The 22243-nt window shown below is 43.1% G+C and overlaps 1 protein-coding gene across 1 annotated transcript; it reads right to left on the reverse strand.

Annotated features, from left to right (window-relative positions):
- Positions 1-752: 752 nt before the first annotated feature.
- LOC141006329 (chondroitin sulfate proteoglycan 4-like) lies at positions 753-17898 on the reverse strand. The gene is made up of 22 exons (XM_073478497.1): positions 17835-17898; positions 15159-15322; positions 13414-14532; positions 12871-13281; positions 12667-12788; positions 11853-11961; positions 10188-11516; positions 9455-9547; positions 8738-9235; positions 8333-8467; positions 7742-7927; positions 7391-7573; positions 6886-7062; positions 6583-6781; positions 6347-6478; positions 5168-5343; positions 4875-5070; positions 4610-4781; positions 4086-4491; positions 3751-3903; positions 2677-3258; positions 753-2170 (listed from the first exon to the last, which is right to left on the reverse strand). Exons 1-22 carry the CDS (start codon positions 17896-17898, stop codon positions 1064-1066), a joined length of 7713 nt encoding a protein of 2570 aa, XP_073334598.1. The 3' UTR covers positions 753-1063.
- Between the last annotated feature and the right edge of the window lie 4345 nt (positions 17899-22243).

The raw sequence follows: 22243 nt of genomic DNA on the forward strand, positions 1-22243 counted from the left end.
TCACTGCTCCCGAAATGCCTCGTCAGAATGAGCATAATATGTCTCCTTTAAAAGAGCACAACTACATTGCACAAAAGGACGATTTCTGATCCTCTTTTTTAGTTTTTACTCCACTGACTGTTGTTTGAGCTCAACACACAGACATCTTTAAGAAATGTTTTTATTAAAAATAAATCTTTGACAGTGCATGGCAAAACAGAGGCTGGTATAAGTGTGACAAGAATATTGAGTTGATCAAGAACCGAGGAAACTAATCATGGCTTTGTTAATACTGTATGGACTACCAGAAACAGTTACACAGCTCGCTGCCTCAGTCAAAGGAAAGGGGAAAGTGCTGAACAGTGAATGACACCTGCGCCTGTGCAGGAGGGATGAATGTTATTACAGTACAGCCACTATGATTTACCAGCTGACATAAATACTTTTGAAGAAGTAACACATCAACTTTATACAGTTACAATTTTGTAGACTACAAACTCACATTGGAGCAAACTTAAAATTCAGCTACATGAAATCAGACTATTTTTTACAGTAAATGCTTCACTCACTTTATGTTTCACTTCCTTATTCAGCAACAGTAACGAAAATATACCATATCCATCACAACTATAGACGTGTTTTCAGGAATTAGTCAGACTGTGTTGGTTACAAATATGGTCTTTTTGCAAAAGAAACCAATGAGGTCATGTCTGTGTCACATTATTGCAGTGAAGTTGTGCAAAAATAGGAACAAGCCTTGAAAGGACGATGAGAAACAGCTGCCTAAGCATTAATAATGGATTCTGTTTACTTTGAATAGTACTTGACAGCTCCTATAGGTAGCTGGTTAGTGTGTTCAGTTTAAGTTGGTTCAGTGAATTGACTTAAATAAAATGGCATTCATTCATTTCCTACAAAAAAGAAACAATTTCTTTGACAAATGTGCATATTTTGTCCTCTTTTTGAAAGTTCAGAGCAGGTCACATGTGCCTTAGATGTCCCCTCAATGGTACACACATCACATTTACACCCTTCACACCAAAAAAACACCTGTAAGGCACAGTTTGTCTTTGAGCTACCTCCATCAAACCCAGTACTGGTTCTCTTTAAGAGTCGGAGTCGGGGACCTAGATCTCACAGTGGTCTTGAATCCTATAGTGACGGCTGCACCACCACCACTTTCACGATTGTTCCCACCTCTAATATTCCCATCACCACCTGATCCATCTGCTTCAAATGGCCCCCAGAAGGTCATCCCAGGAGCCAGACTCCTCCTCCTGGGATTTATGGATACTCTGGGTGAGGCAGGGCAGCTTCTAGGGCCCAGCGGGGTGACCACCACGGAGGGCATAGCCACGCTCCGCTCAGCCCGGGCCAGGTAAGGGCTGTCCTCAGTGGGTAACGTCACCGCAGCGAGCTGCTGGAGGAGCCGCAGCCGGGCTTTCTCCTTGCGGCGGCGGAACACCAGAATCAAAACTACGAGGATTACGATGAGGAGCAAACAGGCCAGCAGCGGCAGGATGATGAGGAGAGGGTCGGAGGCGGGGCGAGGGAGGACCTCGACGTGGACCGGGTGGGTGTCAGGAGGGCTCGCTGGACCGTGTTTGTCTGAGACAGAAGGAGTGTGGGGTTGTGGGGCATGACTGTGAGCCCCTCCTGCTCCATCTGCGCCGTTCCCTGATCGTCCTCCATGACTACGTGTGTGGTTCCCCCAGCGACCGTGAGGCCTCAGCCTGTGCTGCGTCCTGTTGTGGTTCTTATGTGACAAAATGTGGGGGGGCAAACCCACCCCGGCCCCGCTGTGCGTCGTGGATCCCCCTCGTCCACCTCTTCCTCCTTCGGTTGTAGTCCTGTTTTGTGTGGGCAGATGGGTTGTCGTGTGTTCCCGACTTGCGCCATCTACTTTATTTGAACCGCTCGGACCATGATGCATCTGGTGGTGGGGAAAGATGGTGAAGTGGAGCTCTCCTTTTGCTGGTTGGACGGTTCCAGCCTTCACTAGGAAGATGAAAGAATCATTGAGAGGTGTGGCGGGGGTGTGGCCTCGAGCGGTTGCAAGTGCTGATTTGTTGTTGAGGAGCTGGTTGTCACCGTCACTGAGAGTCTCCTCGATGGCAACCCGGCCTTGCACCACATCTCTGAATGTAAACGACTTCAGGACCTCTGATGCTCGGTTAGGGTCATAGGTCATCTGCATACATGACAGACAGACACAGAAGAGAAAGAAGATAAAGAACACTGAAATAAGACGTTTAGAGGGGTTTCGACTTTGCTGATCTCCAGTGGCTCAACTTCTCCCCTCACAGCAGTGATGCAGTGGTGTAGTCTTGCGTGTGTCAGTAAACCGTGACATCACAAAGTAGGATGAGGTTACAGCGCCCAATTCTGACAATTCAGCACCACATTATTAGTTACAACAGACTTGAAACTTTGAGCCTGAAAGAGTAGTGAAACACTGATTTTCAGCCTGGTATTGTGTAACTGTTTTAAAGAGTTTAAATTTAAAACAGATGAGTCACAGTCATTTTACAGGCTTACTCATTTCGCTAAAACGTTCCTGAGATCGGGAAATAGACTTCAGCTGTCTGTGTCTTAAACTGAAAGTAATGCAAAGACAAGCAACTAACACACGGTGCAAAAATACCACATGTCAGCTTCCTTTAAGCTCTTTCAAACACTTACAATGAGCAGCTTTACCTTGACTAGTTTTCCATGTTTCGGTGGAGACAGAACCTCAAAGACCGGGTCGGCTCGGCTGATCCTCGCCAGCTCAGAGGCGTCGATCATGGCTTTCCCCAGTTTCACAGCGATGCCACTGGGAACCCTCACTGGCTCCCTCAGGTAGATCAGAGGCCGCACAGTCACCTTCACCGTCTGTGCTGTCACGTTTCCATAGTCGACAGTTGGAGACGAGGCTGACACCAACACCTGAAAGCTGTCCTCTGATTCGCTGAGTTCAGTCATGTGGTAGACGACACGGCCGAACTGCAGGTCCTCGTGGCGGAAGGTCGTGACTTCCTGGTCGTTAATAGCGATGCGTCCGTGGCGAGGGTGTGAGGTGACGGCGTAGGTGATGTTGGCCGGGCTGCGGCTGTTGATTTGAGCCGCGAGCTGGTTGGTTGTCAGGACAACAGCGGTCCTGCCTTGAACCAATGATAGGCCAGTGTTGTTCACCATGGAGACAGATGGCTTTATCACCTCCAAACTGAAGAGTCTGTAGAGCGGACGATGATGACCGTCGGTTACATTGAAATAGAAAACACCTGTTGAGGGCTCACCCTGAAGGAGAGAAGACAGGAAGAAAGGGAATGAAAAGTTAACAACACGCTTAAAGAAATCAACCTACACTGCATTATCATACAACAATGATGTCAATTTAAAGAGAATAAGAAATGAATGAATGAATTACATATCGCAAGCAGGCTAATTTCCACACAATTGCTAGCCAAAAGTCGTGAAAAGAACAATAAATACTACTTTGAAAGGCTCTGATTCTTACTGCATCCACAGGTCACTTTCTATAACATGTAACCTTTTTATGTACAACAAATTTCTATTTTTAAAGCTTTAACTTAATGACACAGTGGAGGACAAAAATCAGAATTCAAACCCCAGAATACATTTCTGTCATTGGCGACCCCTAGTGTCAGTATCAAAACACACTGGTAGACAGCGATGCCTGCACATTGTTTAACTTCTGCCACCAGATTCTGTTAATAATCACGTAAAATATGGACACAGTTGCTAAAAATAAATCTCCTGACTCTTCACCTGCTGTATGAAGTGCAGCCGGCCGTGGTTGACGTCGTACTGGGTGAAGGAGGTCACTGGCTCTGGTCTCTCCCCCAGCGTCAGGTAGCCATTGTTGGGCCTACTGATCACCAGGTAGTGCAGCTCCTCTGGAGGGGTGTCATGATCCTCAACCTGGACATGGAGATTGACAGGGTTACATTTTTATAAAACTACACCATTATTAAGAAGCAACTGGGTAATTAGAAAATAAGATATTTTTGGCTTCTATAGGTAGCTTACGTATAGTAGAAGTTTAATTTTGTTTCCTATGATAGTGAGAAAAAACCTCATTTGCTATCTTCACACTTGCCCACCTGCAGATTATCTGGTCCAACTATGACTCTCTCCCCGACGACGACCTTCATACTCGGTGCTCTGCCCCTGATGAGCGGTGGCTGGTCGTTGACTGGCGTCACCGTGATGTTGAACTTCTCCGTCACAATCAGGCCTTCCTTGACACGGCGATGAGAAATCACGTCTACTGACGAAAGGGAGGATGATGAGGCTGAATAGAGAGGGGAAAAGGAGGAGGAGGAGGAGGAGGAGGAGGAATCAGAGGAGAGAGCAGACAAAGAAGTGGAGGAGTGAGAGGAGGAGGAGAGATCCAAAGGAGCCACCCAGGCCCGGAAAGTGAAGCTGTCGCTCGTCGTCTCTGAGTCATCGTGGATGTATGTGATGCCGAACTTGTTTAGGGTGACCTGGGAGAAATCAGGCTGGGTCCTGAGGAAAGAGAAACACAATTGTTTACTTAATATTTGTAAGGTTGTTGCTGAATGAAGGAGGAGTGTAATTTCAGTGTTCCGGTAATTAACGAGACAACTTGAACTGAATTAAGCACCTGGTGAGGTTGTATCCTCGTACAGACAGAGCCCCGTGACGCGGAGGGGAAATCACACGGTACAGGATGTGGTGATCTTTCCTCTGGGGCTCTGGGACTTGCTCGAGGAGATTGGAGGCATCAAGTTTAGACCTGTCAATCATCACTTTCCCTCCCTCAGCCACCACAGCACCTTAATAATAGATACAAACACCTCAGTTGGTCCTTTTGACCTTATATTCTTCCTGGTACAAGTGTGTATTATCCACACACAGTCACAAAGTACCTGCATTGTTCAGTAGTCTGGTCTTGTGTTGAGGGTTGTCGTGATGCTCGTTGGCCTGGTAGGAGATTAAGATAGAGAAGGTGTGCGGAGGAAGGAAAGCGGGAGGAGACGACACAGTGAAAGAAAAAGAGTCTGCAGCCGACCATCCGACTGACTCTGGCTTCTTCTGATCATACAAGATGACCCCACCATTCACCTGAGAGACAGAGACAAAGAAATGAAGAGGGAGAATTTTATCTGAATCAGCAAAAGTTTGCCTTTAGCTGCAGAGGCACACAATAATTCATGCCTACCATGCTCTGTGTGAACGTGGAAATGTCTTGTGTGGAGTTGTCGGGCATACGTCGGACCAGGCGACCGAGTTTTGGAGGAGCGGTCACTGAGAACACCACAGAGTGGTTCCGTTTGATGTCGTGGACATCGTTGGTTACGGCCTGAAGCTCCTGCACAGTGATTGGTGTCACAGAGCCTTCAACGGTAGCAAAGACACAATGAGAGTTAGAGGAAAATAATTTTGCCATGCCTTACATTGCCTAATATATATATATATATATATATATATATATATAAATAAAAAGTTAATATAACTAACCCTCTTTTAAATCACGAAAAGAATGCCTGACAGGTTGGGTTACCAACAATAACAACTTACACAAGAGAAAAAGTATCCCACATGTAGAAGAATACATCAGTACATATTTGTAGTTTGTGCTGCTAAATGCATTTTATTGGCAGTGAAAATGTTTTGAGTTGTTTATAGAGAAAAAAAATATTTGTAGAGCTCAGATTTTTGTGGCTGTGTCCATTTTTTTTTAGTATCAAGTGAAATATTTTCAATGTCATTTTATGTTTATATATTTATGATCACAAGGAATATATATTGTTAAAGATATTGTTTTTACTGTCTATCTATCAGAATAGCAGCTGCACTTATGTAACCTTGATCAGACAGACAACAGATTAGTGTGTATGTTTACAGGTTAAAACCACCTAACCCTGGAGAGTGGCACTACCAGCCTGGCACCGACTGGGCCCAGAGGGACTGTAACCTGTTTGTGTTTGCCGAAACATAATGCAGCGGGCTAATGCTCAGACATGTGATGCCACCCAGTGCCATTGTTATATTACTGCGCTACATTTGGATCGCTTTCCTTTTCAGATTCATTCAATCAAAGTAAGAATGTTAAGCTAAAACCCACTTCCAAGATAAAAAAACTGAGAAAAAACATAAACAATGAAAAAGATTTTATAAAAAAATGTTGTCCTAAATATCTTTTCATGACCTTTAATGCTCTGAATACCAATGTAAACAAGTGGTAGATCAACAGGCTGGTTTCACTAAATTCAAGAGTTTGGATTTAAAAACCATCTATACTGTACTTGAGCAGAGGAATGTCTGACTAAGCACCTCTGCTACCATCAGCTGTGTGTAAGCCCAGAGTGTTGAACCAGTTTTTTATTGTAAACCTTACCTGGGTAGACCTCCATTGGATGATTCCTCAGCAGGGTGAGGACCAGAGAGTGGGCAGTTGTGCTGAAGATCTGGCGAGGTGCGAAGTTCACGCCGTCATTCACCTGGAAGTGAAAGCCACCTGTCAGAGCACCTACACAAGAGCAGAGTCAACGTTAACAAACAGAGAGATTATTCCTTCATCTGTTCGTCTAAAAAATCTAGAAAAAAATACTCTAAATAGCAAAGTATGCTTACCACTGTGCACAAACACCAGTTGTCCAGTTTGTATGTGATCCTGGGTGAAGTTCAGGATGTGTCTGGAGGGGGCGCTCTTCAGGACCAGGTGGCCGTTGCTCGGTGGTGTGACAACGAACTCCAGCCCCTCAGGCGGAGTATCTGAGTCCTCTGCACTGAGCTCATTTACGGTGATTTCTGTCACTGAGCCCACCCACACCTGAGGCAATGAGAGCAAAGATGGAAGGAAAGGACAGGAAGATTATCACCTTTAGATGATGTTTAGATGAACATATCCCGTGAGAGTATATTGTCACTCCCCACCTTCAAACCCTTGTTGGCTGCCACAACAGGAGTCTCATCGTTGACAGGCGTGACGTTGACATGAACGGTGCAGGGCAGACTGTGCTTTCTGATTTCCGTCTGATTGGCCACAATGGTGAAGTTGTCTCCCTGTGTGTCGCTGCCATCGTGGATGTAAGAGATGTACTCACGTTCTACCTGCAAACAGAAGTGAGATGGAGAAGATTCATGTTGAAGTTGATCCTAACATGGTACTGATCAAATAATGTCGAGCAAAACAACAGGAGACTCTCTCTCTCAGGCCTCTTAATGGCAAGATGAAATTAAGTGTATCTTTGGGATGACTTTCCTGACGATGCCCTTGAGGAACACTAAAGTGCTGCTTTGAGAAATGGGCATTGCTAATGATCCACCTCTACTGGATCACACCTCAACACTCTTTACAGCACAGATCTTCGTAATTACCTGTTTAAAAATAACAATTTCAAAACATGTCCTCAGTGTATGTGTCTGTGCTCAGTCAAACCTCAGTGTGAGTGAAAGCAGTGATGGGCATCCCCGGGATCCGGCTGTGCTCCAAGTGTCCGTGTCGCGGTGGAATGATGACCTGGTACAGGAAGTTCATCTCTGAGAAGTGATGATTGGTGACCTTGATGATGTCAGAGGTCAGCGGCAGGGACGAGCCCTCATCAAGTGTCAAGTCAGACACCTACAAAATCAACCAGATGATTGATTGATTGGTGGGTCACTCAGTTTGCTAACTGAAAACTGATTCCTCCTTTGTGTAATCCTTTGGTTAAGAAAGAAAGCTTATCTCCCTTTTCATGCATTTTTTTCCTTTTCTGAGGATCTGGATATCTAGACACACATTCTTTACCTGTAGAGGGAGCAGGATAGGGATGATATCAATCTCCAGCCTGACAGGTCCGACCTTTGTGAGCCCGTTGGTTGCCTCCAGCAGAATAGAGTCGTTGGTGCTTCCTGCAGCCTGCTGATGGTAAATGATCATACCCTGGTTGATGTCCTCCTGGGTGAAGGAGGTTGTTGGCTGCTCTCTCATGCCCTGCGTAGAGGAATGGAGCAGACAAAAAAATCAAGTGCTATTTGTGTGTGAATCTTTTGACACTTGAATGGTGGGTCACAACTGTTTACCCATTTTCTTGAGCTCTACAGGGCTTTTTAGTCCCATTTTGACCTGTAAACTACTCTGCTTTCATTAAAATCAATAAAATGAGGTTTTAAATCTTTAGTACATCTCTATAACCTTATATATTCATTACTAACTGAGCAACACTTGGAGTTAAAGATTTAAAAGAAAACCATCCTAAGTAACTATTAATTAGAAGTTAAACATTCAAAAATGTCAGATTTGGGTCGGTCTGGTTTGATCGGATTGGAGCCCAATTACTTATTTAGCTTTAAACCCAACAAAATCTGGTTTAAATGTTGGAAGTAAGGAGGACTGTACTTGATAGAGGTGCTGCTGTTCTCCATTGTTGTGATGGTGATTGTCGCTGGGCGGAAACCTCAGAAGGGAGCCCAGGGCGGGAGGACTTTGGACAGTAAAAACAATTTCTGAGGGCTGGCTGTCCTCATGAACCACCTGTTCAAAGAAAACAGTACATATAAGAAAAAAAGGCTGATGCTAAAAACTATTTATTACATTCAAACATCCCCTTTAACACTGATGCTTTTAATGTCTTTTATGATTTTATTTGTCTGCTGTATGTTTTATCCTATTGTAAAGTGACACGTGTTCCAAAAATGTGAAACCCTACGTAGATAAAACTGTTATTTATCTGTTATCTGAAAGTGAACACTGGTTAAGTAGCTAATAAATGATTCATGTACTATGTGATGATCACTGGCTTACCTCCAAGTGCTCCCTGCTTATGGAGACATTCTCTCCCTCGGCCACCACCACTGGATGGTTATTTATGACCGTTGGGGGCCTCTGGTGACTCTCCAGGTAGATTTTCACCGGCACTCCTATGTCCAGATGCACCTCCCTCCTCCCTCTCTCAAGTCGCCTCTCTGTACTTTTCTCCATTGCTCTTGCCGTCACATTGAACCCATCTGACAGCTCGTGGCTGCCGTCATGCTGATACCCCAGGCGCCCTGCCACCAAATCTCTCTGGGTGAATATTGAAATTGCATCTGCTTCTGTTACAGTCTCTTGATCTCCATCGTTAAAGCAGAGCACACCATGTTTGGGTGGAAGGAAGACCTCAAACGTCACTTCCTGTGGGTCTCGGATGTCGAGGTTGCTGAAGACGCTGAGGTTAGCAGAGGTCAAGGTTGTGATCCCGCCTCGCTGGACCATGATGCCTGTGTTGTTCTCAACCTGGAGGTAAGGATCCTGAGCCATCACCTACACCAGCGCGTTACAAAGCAGAGACAGAAATGTATTATTTATTATTTAAAGCAGCATCACTAGGCTTTATACTGTATATTTGAATGAAAATCTAAATATGAAACAAACTATCATAACTTGAAAAAAACAAACATCTTGCCTCCAGCATTTTTCCTGTAAAAACATATAAATAAATGAAACCGTAAAATACATAAAGTGTGAAGATATTATAATCACCTCCAGCAGTGTTGATACGTAATGTTTCCCGTCTGTTACGAAGAGCACAAAACGCCCAAAACTTACTCCTCTGTGGACGAACAGCACCTTTTTCTGAGCGAAGAGAAAAGAGGAGGAGATGATGACAGAAGAGTAAAATGCTGCTGCAGATAAAAAAAAACAGCACAAAAAAACTGAAGAAACATTAGTATTACTCTTACTCTTTATCTAAAAGTAAAAAGCAGCTGGATTTGCTTTTTAAAGTGGTTATCAGATCTTCAAAAATCATCTAAACCTGCCTTCCTGCACACCTAACCAGCGTTGGGACTACAATTTTTGCAGCTTTCCAAAACTGATAATCTAAAAGTTACGCCCACTTCATGCAGCTGCTGGCCAGGTGTGTTTATAGGAAACTATGGATTTGTACAACCAGGTGTAGCACATAAATACCTTTAAGGAAAGACTATCTGAAAGTGTGTGCCCTTACCCTCATTTTTATGATTCACCACATCCCTGTGTACTGTATTTGTTTGTATTACAGCAGGTGTTTACCTTTAGATTCATATTTCCTGTGAACTAGTTCAACTATTAAAAAGCTTCATCAGTTCTTCTGGGAAGTTGCAAGGCTTTCATCCATTATTTGGATCAGTCAGATGTTTAGGATCACTAGAGGTTTGTTGAAATTATGACTAAGTGGTCCTAAATATTTTACCACCCGTACAACCAAAGCTCTTGACAAATAATGTGTGTTTACCTGCTCGAGGTCCCGCTGTGTGAACTCGTACAGCTTGTGAGTTGTATCGCTGGCCAGCACTAACTCTCCCATGGGAATCCCTCTCCGCGTGTACACCAACCAGCTGTCCTCAAAGTCCGAGTCATCGTCCCGGTAACGAAGGTCATTCAACGTCACCAACCTCTGCCCGTCTCGGGCCACATGGAAAACTTTATCGACAACCCTGACAGGTCTCTGATCATTGACGAGCTGCACAGAGATATTAAAGGTGTGTTCGGCTTTGTTTTTATCCTCCTTCTTGTTGGTGTGTTTGTGCGGTTTGTAAACCATTATTTGAAAAGTAAAGGAATCCTGCTTGGTCTCGCTGTCATCGTGAACGTACATGATCCTCTCCTCAATGATATCCTGATTTGTGAACGTCTTAATGTTGTCGTTAATGGAAGTTGAGTTGGAAAGGTTGATCCTCCGTATCTGCCCGTGCCTGGGGCTCACTGTAATGTTGTAGTGGACTTCCCGGTTACTTGCTGTGTGAGTGAACAGGATATCTTTATTGATGACTTTACTTCCTCCCTCCATGATTGACAGGCCTTTGTTTACAACCGTGATGGCAGACGACTCGGCTTTGATGTTGATTCTGAAGTCATAAGCTGCTGAGTTGGCATGTGATGAAAACACCTGGAAGCTGAACGTGTCTCTTGTGTCATCCTGGAGCCTGGTGAGCAGCTCGTACTTCACCAAGCCATCTGTGATGTTCCTTTGGCTGAAGGTTGAGTTCCTTTGCAGAACTTTGTTGTTGAGGAACAGCCTCCCTTTCTTTGGTGCTGTTAGGAGCCTGAAGAAGAGGTCGCTCTCATTGAGTTTAACAACCTTAGAAATCGCATGGAGATCCTCGGGAGTGACAGCTGCAGTCTGAACACCGTTCAGCTCCATCTTGCTGCGTGTGACCTTGAAGTGGATCCAGCGTACTGCAATGAGGAAAACAACCTCCTCTGTGGCCTGGGAATCAATGCTGATTTTACATTTGAAGTGATCAGTGATGTTGCTCCCAGACTGAAGGCCATGGTAAGTGTTGGCATATCTGATCCGTTCTTTTTCTAGAAGCTTCTGAGAGAAGGAAGTTGTCGGCTTCCATTCGCTACTTGAATGCAACCGCTGGAGCTCACCAAACTGTGGCAGCTCAGTAACGTCATAGAGGATATCCACTGCCTGATCAGCCACATTAACTTGTACTGCAAGGTGATCGGTTGTGATGATGGAAGCCCCGCCTTGGTTTACCTCCAGCCCGGTGTTATTCACTAGTTTGTGTTCGAGTGGCACCGCCATAATCCTCAATACTACTGTGTTGCTCAACTGTGGAAAGGAGAGGGAACATGAAACACCAGAGGTGAGGATAGGAAATGATTCAAGACAAAGGCATCGGAAACAAGGGAGGAGAGGAGGCACTGTGAGGCTATATTCAGGCACGGTGGTGCTTTAAATGTTAATATCAACACTGCTAACAAACCAATGTTTATCATGTTCACCCATTTAGTTTAACATGTTAGCCTGCATTTCCTTATTAGCCCTAAACACAAAGTATAGAAAACTCTGTCCAATTTTCAGTCATGACCAAAGTCACCCCCAAAAGCTAGCTCACACTCTTTATGTTACAGCTTATGGGTTTATTACAAGCTATACTTTACTTACCTTCTCCCCATCGCTGACCCTGAATGCCAGTCTGGAGTTGGGGACCCCAGTGTGCACATAGCAGATCTTACCCTCCTCCAGGTCACTCAGAGAGAACAAATTAATAGCCCTGGAAGAAAAATACAATCCTATTAAATTTGTTGTTCTGTTTTGTTAATTTAGTTATCATCACAATATTGTATTATCAGTAGGTTTGCAGAGTATTGTTGATGAAGGTTCTCAGTCATCCAGGTCATGGTAATTCTAACCCTAACCCTGTATCGTAGGCAACTGAACGTATTTCAGTTTCTTGAATATGAACAAGAAACTGAAACACATCCAGTTGCCTACAATACAGCACTTTGTAGAGTTTTGATATTATATGTGAACATATATATATGAATATGTGTATATATATACATAAAGGTACATTAGAGTATACTGTATGTGCCACTGAATGCCTGATATGTGTGTATGTAGGCATGTATAGATATGACGTGTGTGTCAACAATTATGTGTTCAATTATTTATGAATTTTTGTATGCTTTAAAGTCTTAAAAGTGGAGTCTCGAAAGGTTAGTATTTTTAGATGTTGATGATATTAGGTACAGTGTATTTAATATTTTACTTCATCTGGATAAATATTGTTTTAACATTTAACAACCTTCAATGAGTCTTTGATACCATAAAACATTTCAGGCATCTTTCTTTTTCTAGCCTGGCCCTTATATAGATATTACATAAATAAAGATAGGCACTTCTCCAAAAGACCTCTGTGACTGGTTGTAAGAAGATTTGCGATGCACTGTAAAGCCTCACAAGCCATAGCACAAACCTGCCGGGGTAATCCTGGTGCTCAAGGTGTCCGACCTCCGTGCTGAGGTTTCCCAGGGAGCTGAACACCAGATCTGCAGGACTGCTGTCAGGGTCCGACACTCTCAGCACATCTGTTGTCAGCTGGGGACATTGTGGTTGTGTGAATTTTCAGTTTGTACTTAACACACATTTTCATACCGTCTGGGCATTCTGTTACACCTACCGGTCGTTTGGACTTCTCCACCAGAGTGAAAAGGTTTCCCTCCGGCAGGCTGAGCACAGGTGCATCATTTACAGGGCTGATGCCGATATCAAAGCGGTGCAGGCGGTTGCCCTTCAGAAACAAAGGCAGCTCCTTCTTTTTACTGGAGAGGACTGAAAACATGAAGAAGTCCTGCTTGTCCTCTGACCCACTGTGAACGTACATCACCCGGCCCTGCCAGAGGTCCAGCATACTGAAAGTCCGGTCAACCTCTTCTGCTCCTATTGTGATAGTCCTCTCCTGCCCTTTCCCCAGACTGCCTTCATGGTCTGGACTGAGGTCCAACCGGAGCTGGCCATGGACAGGCTGCCCCTCAACACGAAACATCAACTGGGATGGATGAATGCCCAATTTCCGGAAATCCAGATTCACCTAGAAGGGAGTACAAATAGGAACTGACTTATACATCCTGAGAAAACTGAATATCTATATAATAATATTATTGACATTCATACATAAGAAACCTGTCAAATAACTAAAAGTGAAGTAGACAACCAGTCCTACCCTCATGTGTTTGGGCTCCAGTGGTGCCCGGCCTCCCTCCGCTACCTCTAGCTTTCTCAGCAACAAAAAGTTAGGGTTCTTCTTATTGTTGGGAATTGCTCGTGTGGTCGTAACATCAAAATCAGGATGATCTGTTGGACCAGTGGTGGCCACTGCATCGGCAGCTTGCTCTGTCTTACAGCCCACCGTGATGTCCTTGCTGATGACAGCTTGAGGTAGGCCCATTTTTTGTGTGTTCACCCTAATTTCTCGTAGGCAGCCTTTAAAGGAGCCTCCACCCCCAGCCAGTAGCCCCCCTGGCACAACGGTCAAAAGCCCGGCTCGCCTTGCCTCACCACAGGCTTCTTCGTTTAGCCCTCCCAGGAAGAGAGGCCCATTGAGCTGGATGAACTGGAGCTCCAGACTCAGGTCGGCCTTGACCAACTCCTCACCCACCTTCAGCTGGACGCTGTGGGGCAGCAGGTGTAGCTGGATTGGGTACCAGGTGTGGTTGCTGAGGACATATGTTAGAGAACGCAGCTCAATCTTACTCCCACCTTCATTTCCCACTGTTGCCACCAGGTGACCATCTCTGATCTCTATGGAAACAAACCCTCCCTGGCTGCCAGAGCTATACATGACCATGCCATCTTCTTCTCTAGCAGAGGGATGCAAGTGGCATTCAAACACCCCCTCCTGTAGCACCTCCCACGGCGGGAGAGAAATAAAGGCTTTAGAGCTGAAAAAACTGACAGAATCTTCTTCTGTTGCAGAAAACTGTGGACTACAGCCCAAAGATACCTCATGGACACTCTTGTATCCAGAATAAGGCCTCAGGCTGGACAGCAGGTTATGTTCATTGAACACGACTTCATCTACGCAACCTCTAAACCCAGAGGAGATGTTGAGAAGGTGTTGGTGGTTCAGTCCAGCTGCCCCGCCAACAAAAAGACCATCCTCGACACTGAGCTCCAGATCTGGTCCTGGCATACGGAGACTGGTATGAGCGTTTCGGTCCACGGTCATGGTGACATTATGGCGGTCGTGGGTCAGCTTCATGGAGTGCCATGCCAGGTCGCTGAGGTGGATGCCCTTTTCTGAACGTAGAGAACGCTCACCAGAGCCCAGGTCCAGGCGTACCTGAGGGATTTAAAGGGAATGCGAGGAATGAAAGCCAAGACAGATGAAATGGAAGCCTTTCTAAGATGTATTTATATGCCAAACACAAACTTTAATTAGTAAGACATCGAGTTTCAAGACAGGCAAAACACATAAAAGCAGACAAAACATAGTGATTAGATCTTAAGTGTGCACAACTGTAAACAGCATCAAGGGACTTGTTAACTGTAGATCTAAGGACTATTCCACAAACACAAATGCAACCAAACTCTCTCATGAGCAGCTCCCTTGCCATGTTGGAGTTTTCATTAAACTATTGCGGTCTTCTCTTTTAACCTGGGTCATGAAGGAACTTGTTCTAAAATGAAGCCAGTGCCAGGGGGTTATTTTTTTCTCTCTGGAAGCAATCTGACACCAAGCGTGTGTGTTCAGTCTTCTCTCGGGCCCTCCTCAGGATAGTAAATGCCAATATATATGAGCCAAAATGACCCAGGGGAAAAATATTTGCTCTTGTTTTGAAGGTGCGAGGCATCTTTATGTGAGAGCCTCTGGACAGGCTTAGTTCGACTCATTGGCTCCACATTAACAGATTTGTCTTGCTTGTTGTTTTCAAGTGCACTACTGTCCTAATGAGTACTTTAGCCTACCTGCAGGCGACCAGAGATCAGCTCCAGCAGCAAGAAGTCTCTGCGTCCAGCTGCCAAAAACAGCAGCCCTGTCTGACTGGAGGTTCGAAATCGTACATGGAGCAATGTCTCAATGGACGCCTCCACTGTCCGTAGGTGGATGTAGCCATCGCCGTAGAACGACACTACAACAATGAAAACAAAGACAAACGAGAAGTCCATAAAGTTATACCGAAAGTTTTTACTGACACTCAATGTGATTATAGAGTGGAGATATTGATTAGATCTAATGCCAGAACTTCTTGGCATTTTTTTTATTTTTTTTATTACATTCTCAGTTACATCTACATACAAACAATCTACTGACACAAAAACATTTGGTGACTAAAGGCCTTCCGCCTCCAAAGGCTATTCCACTAATTTGTATTGAGTGGCTTGTCAATGTGGTGTCTACTGTGCACTTTACACCTGCTATCTGAATTCAATTAATGACAACTAATGCATTCTGGAGCGGGCCATTCTGACATGTTCAGATGCTAATTAGACTTCACTGTTGACCCAAATGACGCAGATTGGACATTGAGTTGTACAAACACAAACGTCTGTACTAAAAACCACAAATGTCAACCTCGTGGTGGTGCAAGAGGAAAAGTCAAAGGGCCTCCAAAATAATTCAGATTTTGTATTTTGGAAACATGAATGTACACATTTTCATGGCGATCAATTTCATAGTGGTTGAGATATTTCAGTCTGGACCAAAGAGGACCAACCGACCACTAGTATGTGCATTGTCATTCCTGGAGTCATGCCTTTTTCATGGTTAAAAATGCATGAAGTAATTCAGCTGCATTTATATTTAAATGTTTTCATCTGGCATGCTTTTAACTAAATACCTTTAGAAATGATGTACAACTGATCAACACTTACTAGGGCTGGGCGTAATGGCTCAAAAATAATATCGCAATGAATCACTTTACTGTATCGCAGCCTTTGAAACCAGGATAAGGTGACACGTACAATATCAGGATATAACGGTTTCCAAAATCTAAGATGATAAATAGTTGCAAATCACCATAAAATATATATTTTCCAGCCCTAACACCTTTCCATTCTAGGGTTCTGTAATTGTGTCTATCTGCAATTACAAGGCACAGTCTTGATTTTAATCAATTTGACCTACAAAGCAGCTCTATTGGAGCACTCTTTCAAATGACTGTCTGACTGTGGAAAAAGTAACACACAGCAAATAGAGGTCAGGAGATGTGTGTGTTTGTGTGTTTATTGTTCACAGTTCAACAGTATGGAGTGGCAGTGAGACTAAACACAGAAAAGAAAAAAGTTTTCAAACTAAAACCACAGAAATTGTTTTATAAAACACGATAAAAAGGGTTGATTGGTATTACTGGGAGAAAAACTGAAGCAAAGACATTTTATGAATGAATTAGTTAGAAATTCTCCAGGATAATTACACAACAGCCATTAATTCATGTGCCCACATCACAGAACAACATTTTTTCGGCAACACAAGCTAGACTTTTACTTTTACCAAAAACCATTACCATTCATCATTTAACTTAGTGTTTAGTCTCTGAAACAGAGAAAAATCATCATCTTTTACTTCTGTTCGTCTGTACTCTATATTTTTATCCTGCACTGGTCTCATTTGTCTGAACAGCTTATCGATTTATTGCCTTTAAATCCGTTTGCAGGATTGGGTCGGTTGGAAATGCACTGCCTGCAAAAAACCATAGTTTATTATCAAGGCTATTATTGTGTGTTATAAGACTGGTCCCAGTGAGAAGTACTCAGTCAGCAGGCCGGCCCAGCATGCCGCTCTGTATAAAGCCTATAAGCCCGCTGTCAGTATAACCCATGTCTGTCCATCTATCTCTAATCTGCTTCTATGATACCAGTGAACATTGGATTATTAGTAATCTTCCTACAGCGACAGACACACCTCGAACGTGAATGCAGGTCTTTAATTCGCTGTCAAGTGCAGGGACGAGGATAGAGACATGTATAATTGTCTTCATTATACCTGAAATGTTATTCCTGTACATGCAGCAACCGGTGTTAGATGACATTCAAATGGAAATTATTAAGATTACAGCTCTGAGGCAGCTTTAAGGTCAATAGGCGAAGAATTAAGTGAAGTCTAGTGTGTGTAGATTTAGAAACACTTGAACACTGTAAAACCTTCTTATAAACCAAACTGTAGGGGGGCATTTGGTGAGCAGTTTGACAGATCAGGTAACCATTTTCCCACGGCATTAACATAAGTAACTACAAGCACCCAACCAAAATGTAATCCATTATCCAGCAGCATATTGCCATTATGTCTACAGACAATATTAGACTGGATTAAACATTAAGCTGCCAACTGTCACAGATTTTCACTCAATCAAATGTAGTACAAACAACAGCACTGCATTTACAACACTACTACTATCTCCTGTTTTAATTCATTCAAAGGTGATGAGATTCAGGACAACAACCACAGCCTGTATGCGTCAAAAGACCATAAAAAACCTTTTACATGTTTCTCTAAGGGAAAGCTTTTTACAGCTTTCCTAGTTCCATCAGAGCCATGCCACAAATCATTGAGCTATAATGTGGAAGGACAGTTCTTCTTAGTTTAAACTTTTGCATCTCGCAGTTAGGAGGAAGAGTGCTTTGCCCTCCTCTGCAGTGTCTTACCTCCATAAACTTGTCCAGTGGAAACCAGCAGGAGCAGAAACAGATCAGCCACAAAACTCCCCATTGTTAGTTAGGCCCTTCAAATCTAACCTGCGTTTAGTTAAGAGCAACATCTGGTTGCTTGATTGTGCCGTCCATTCTCATTACTGTACATCAGTGGCTCTGCATGTCACCACCACGAACAGTCTCTACCCACTTTGCTAGCTTTGGCTTACAGCTTTTTAAAAAAATGTACCTGAGAGCTGAGCACAGTGAGGTGGAGCTCCACCCTCTGACCCTCCCTTTGGAAGCTGTGGTGCTTAGAACCGAATATGAACACCAGGGGGCGGTGTCATAACACATACAGAGGCAGAGAGGGAGAGAACAAATGTGCAGAGGCCTTTTGGACAGTACAGCAGATTGTTTGTGTATCTTTGTTCATGAGGAAACTGAGACTGTCCCACGTTGTAAGACTACTGCAGATACAGACTATTCTGAAAAAGGAAGTCGGCCTGAACTGAACCCATCCTTACCTCAACCCATGGCTTGTGTTGTGGTGAGAAAACACATATACATATCAAAATGAGCAGCACTGACATTTTACCAATTTCTACTATAAATTTATCATGATGAATATTTATGTACTTGTAGGGTTTGGACGTGTTTTTTGGTTGACTTGGAGAAATTGTTACTTATAATTAATAGGTCAAAGAGCCAATGTGGCATCCTGGCTGCAGCAGTATAACTTCAAACCAACCACTTTACAATTTACTGATGCTAAAATTATAAATATATTTGTTATGATAGAAAGGTTTATCACACATCAGTCTTATGAGGGAAAAGCAAATAATCATGTGTCTCTCCAAAATTAGAGAATTAACAGCTATAAAAGCTGAAGAACATACTGTTTATTAGCACTTCTGTCTTTCTTGTGTTGAAGTAAATCAGTCTTAAAAACAGCTTTATCCAACTTCTATCTGTGAACATGATGCTTTGTTGTTTGTATGCGCAAAATACAGTGTAATGCATTGTTAATCAACTGGAATGGTAAACAACAGAGAACAATCCTCGCTAGAACTGGTATTTCAACTTGTTGTACTGGAACGCAGTCGACTCAGGTATAACGTCATTCCCAGCCCCAACCTCCAAGGTAAATGGAACGCACCATAATAGTATTATGCAATGTTGAGGTAGGTGACTGAAGCTAGTCTTTATCTTTCTTCCCATCTGACACATCCCTTCGCCCAAGTCTGACATTTTCAAATTCAACAGTCAGGAAGATAAATTCAGTTACTTGAGTCAAAGTACAAACAAGTATTTTAAATTGTTATAAAAAGAGAATCCTTTTGCCAGCAAAGCCGCCATTGATTTCAAATGAGCTGACCTTCTGAGAGAATGAGAGACAGGGAAAGAAAACATTAATGGAAAGAATGGAAAGGTACAGAGTGTGCAAAATGGCTAAAACAGAAGAGAGAGAGGGGAAGTGAAAGGAGCAAGAGGTTAGAGGAGGGAAATGTCCTGTGGCTGATTGAGGTAAAGTGGAAGTTTGGGTGTGATTGTTCAAACTGCAGGACACACTGTATCCTGAACCCGTCCCACCCTCTAAACTACACACACACACACACACACAAGCACACGCACACACTGAAATGTGCTGCTGTGCTGCTGCTTGAGAGAGTTTGCTCCATTAAGCTGCTGAAAGAACACATAAGGGCTTTTATTCAGCTGCTGATTCAAACTCTGCTTGGCTCACACATGAGAGGAGTGCTGGGTTTAGGTTTAGTTCCCAGGATGTTGAATAATAGACTCTGCAGACTGGTTTCTTAAGCGAAGGGGTCACACCCAAAATGGGTCACAGTTCAGCCGGTGATGGGGTCCTCTCATGACGAGAGGGGCGGTGTGTTTTAATGAGCCTGGATCCCACGCTGAGAGGATTACCGTCTTGTCATTTAGGCTGCAAAACTATTTTTTGTGTGTTTTGGTTTTTTTTTACTCTCAAGCTAAAATGAATGTTTATATTGAGTTCGCGTGCCAGGAATTAATCATGTCTGTGCATCAGGACCTATTTGCAGGGAAATTTCTGAAGCTAAATGCAAATTATCTTCTTCTCTTCTAATAAAAACAAAGTAATTACATGTACATACAAGGTTGTGGGTAAAGTGGGTATTGCTAAACAACCCTATAAACTCCAGCAGATATTTTATTAGCATTAAGTGCTATGTTGGGAACTATTGTAAGTGATGAAGACTCCAGTAGATATTTTATTAGCATTAAGTGCTATTTTGGGAACTACTGTAAGTGATGAAGTCTTCTCTTGTTTCAAAACATAATATTTAAAGGGAAATGTTACTTTGATTTCAAAGGTTTTAAAATAATTTATGTTGGCTACGCTAACAATTCACTCAGCTTAACACAATTTTATAATATAAAGTAGGTGCATTTATATTTAATACAATTACCTGTAATTCTTCCACACAAGGGATCTGATACATTAATAAAATTTAACCGGTTTACTGATACCTACTTGGAAGTAAAAGCAAAGGCAAAAGTTTTAACCTATTATAGATATTTCAGAGTTACTTTGTGGTTCCACTCTGAAGTACGCTAGCTGTGCATGCATGCAGTTTTACAATGCAATGGAGAGATGTGACGCATATTTTAAATCCAGTCTGTTCTCAGTTTCCCATCAGCAGTTTATAGAATTCTGTCACACTAGAGATTTATTTGAACCATCTGCTTGCTTGATTAGTCATGCTGCTTGCCCTCTTGTACAGTGTTGTTAAGCTGTGGCTAACAGTGTCACTACAACCCCAGAATTTGACAGGTTGATAGTTAAAATGCTACAGTAACTGGTGATGGCCAAAACTACAAAAGCACCAGCCCATCTTCACCAAAAAAGTAGCAGTATATGTCTCGTCTTTGCAAGCAGCTTAATACGACCCATATTTATGTATATTTTAGGTGGCGACCTCTAGTGGCCGCATTAATTATGATGGGAGCAAAGGAGGAAATCAGGTGAAAGAGCAACAAAGTCCGCACGAGGAGGATGATGAGTTTGGTGACTGGAACAGCAAGTACAGGACTTTCATTCAGGAGACCACTGATCCCTGCACGAAACCGAATGTCATTGGCGAGTTCTTTTAATTACGTAACATACCTAAAATACATCACATACGTAATGTATCTTTAATGTTACATAGCGTACTTATTTAAACCCAAACCATGATCTTTTCCTAAACCTTATCAAGTCGTTTTCTTAGCTGAACCTAAGAAAGTAGTTTTTGTAGCTAAACCTAACCAAATTAATAACGAGAACCACGTGACGACAAAGGTCCGGTCTGGTCGCTGGTACTCTCAATGATCATATATCGATGTGGGAACAGTCTTGTGTTGTTTTGGGAGTCACTGGCAGCCTATTCAGTCATTAGGTGTGAGGACGTGTTGAAAAACACTGAGGTTGTCCAATTTTGGAAATGTTTTTAGTCACCAAATGAACAATGAATCCATTGATTAGTGAAAAAAACTTGCATTAGCTTGCATGCATAATTGTTTGCATGCAATTGTTTTTCTATAGCTAAAAGCACTTTAATATGCAATATGCTCATCTTTTGGAGCTCATTTGAATTTCTTCCTCTACAAAACACTTACAAACACAAATCTTTTATTAATGCTAAAAACAATGATTCAACATAAATACCAGCCCTGCAAATTGTTGGTAGCTCTCTGAAAGCAGAACCAGAGCCGTGAAACAAGGTAGAGAACAGGAACCACCTGGCTTGGGATAAGGCAAACAGCGTAGACCAGGAAGAGATGGCGGATTGGGACCAATTTAACTCCATCAGCAGCTAAAACAACAAAAAACACAGCACACAGCTGGACGGGCAAACCTGAAGGGCCTCTGCTTCATACCCTGTCACCAACACTTTGCTGAGTAGTTCAACTGAACATGTAAAGAATAGAAAACAGAAAGACAAACCTTCTTCCCTCTTGGAAAAATAACGGATGACAAGCTTTCCCCATCCTTCCTCCCTCACCTTTGCATCCTACATGTGTTGGCGCATTCGTTCATGCTTGCACACATGTCAGGTCCAGTTTGAAACAGATCTATCGATTTCTAAGCTGCTAAACAAACAATAAAAATAGAAGAAAAAGCCGAGCACATTATCCACCTGTGCAGTAGAAATCAATGAGTCACTGTGTTTTGATACTGGAGCAAAAATAAAGTTAATGGAAGTAGGCTTAAAACACTGTGTGGGCACTGGTATAAACCTTGGCCTGAGCCTTTAGTCCATTACCAGTATAAATACAGTAATTGAGTGACACATCCATTTTCTATTTATGAGCTGGTTGCGTAAGAACAGAGAGAGAAAAGGGGCCGTGGAGAAAGGCCAGAGTCTCAGACAGAGAGAAGTTTTAGGAGAGGCTGTCAA

The sequence above is a fragment of the Pagrus major genome, chromosome 12 (assembly GCF_040436345.1).
Source record: "Pagrus major chromosome 12, Pma_NU_1.0".
In the NCBI taxonomy this organism is placed as follows: Eukaryota; Metazoa; Chordata; class Actinopteri; order Spariformes; family Sparidae; genus Pagrus; species Pagrus major.

What these genes read in the sequence shown, in the direction of transcription:
- LOC141006329 (XM_073478497.1), bottom strand. Translation starts at nt 17,898, where the DNA reads ATGGGGAGTTTTGTGGCTGATCTGTTTCTGCTCCTGCTGGTTTCCACT. An exon ending in CACTGGACAAGTTTATGGAG is followed by an intron (nt 15,323 to 17,834) that starts GTAAGACACTGC and finishes TCATTGTTGTAG; the next exon opens with TGTCGTTCTACGGCGATGGC. An exon ending in ACTGGTGTTTGTGCACAGTG is followed by an intron (nt 6,479 to 6,582) that starts GTAAGCATACTT and finishes GCTCTTGTGTAG; the next exon opens with GTGCTCTGACAGGTGGCTTT.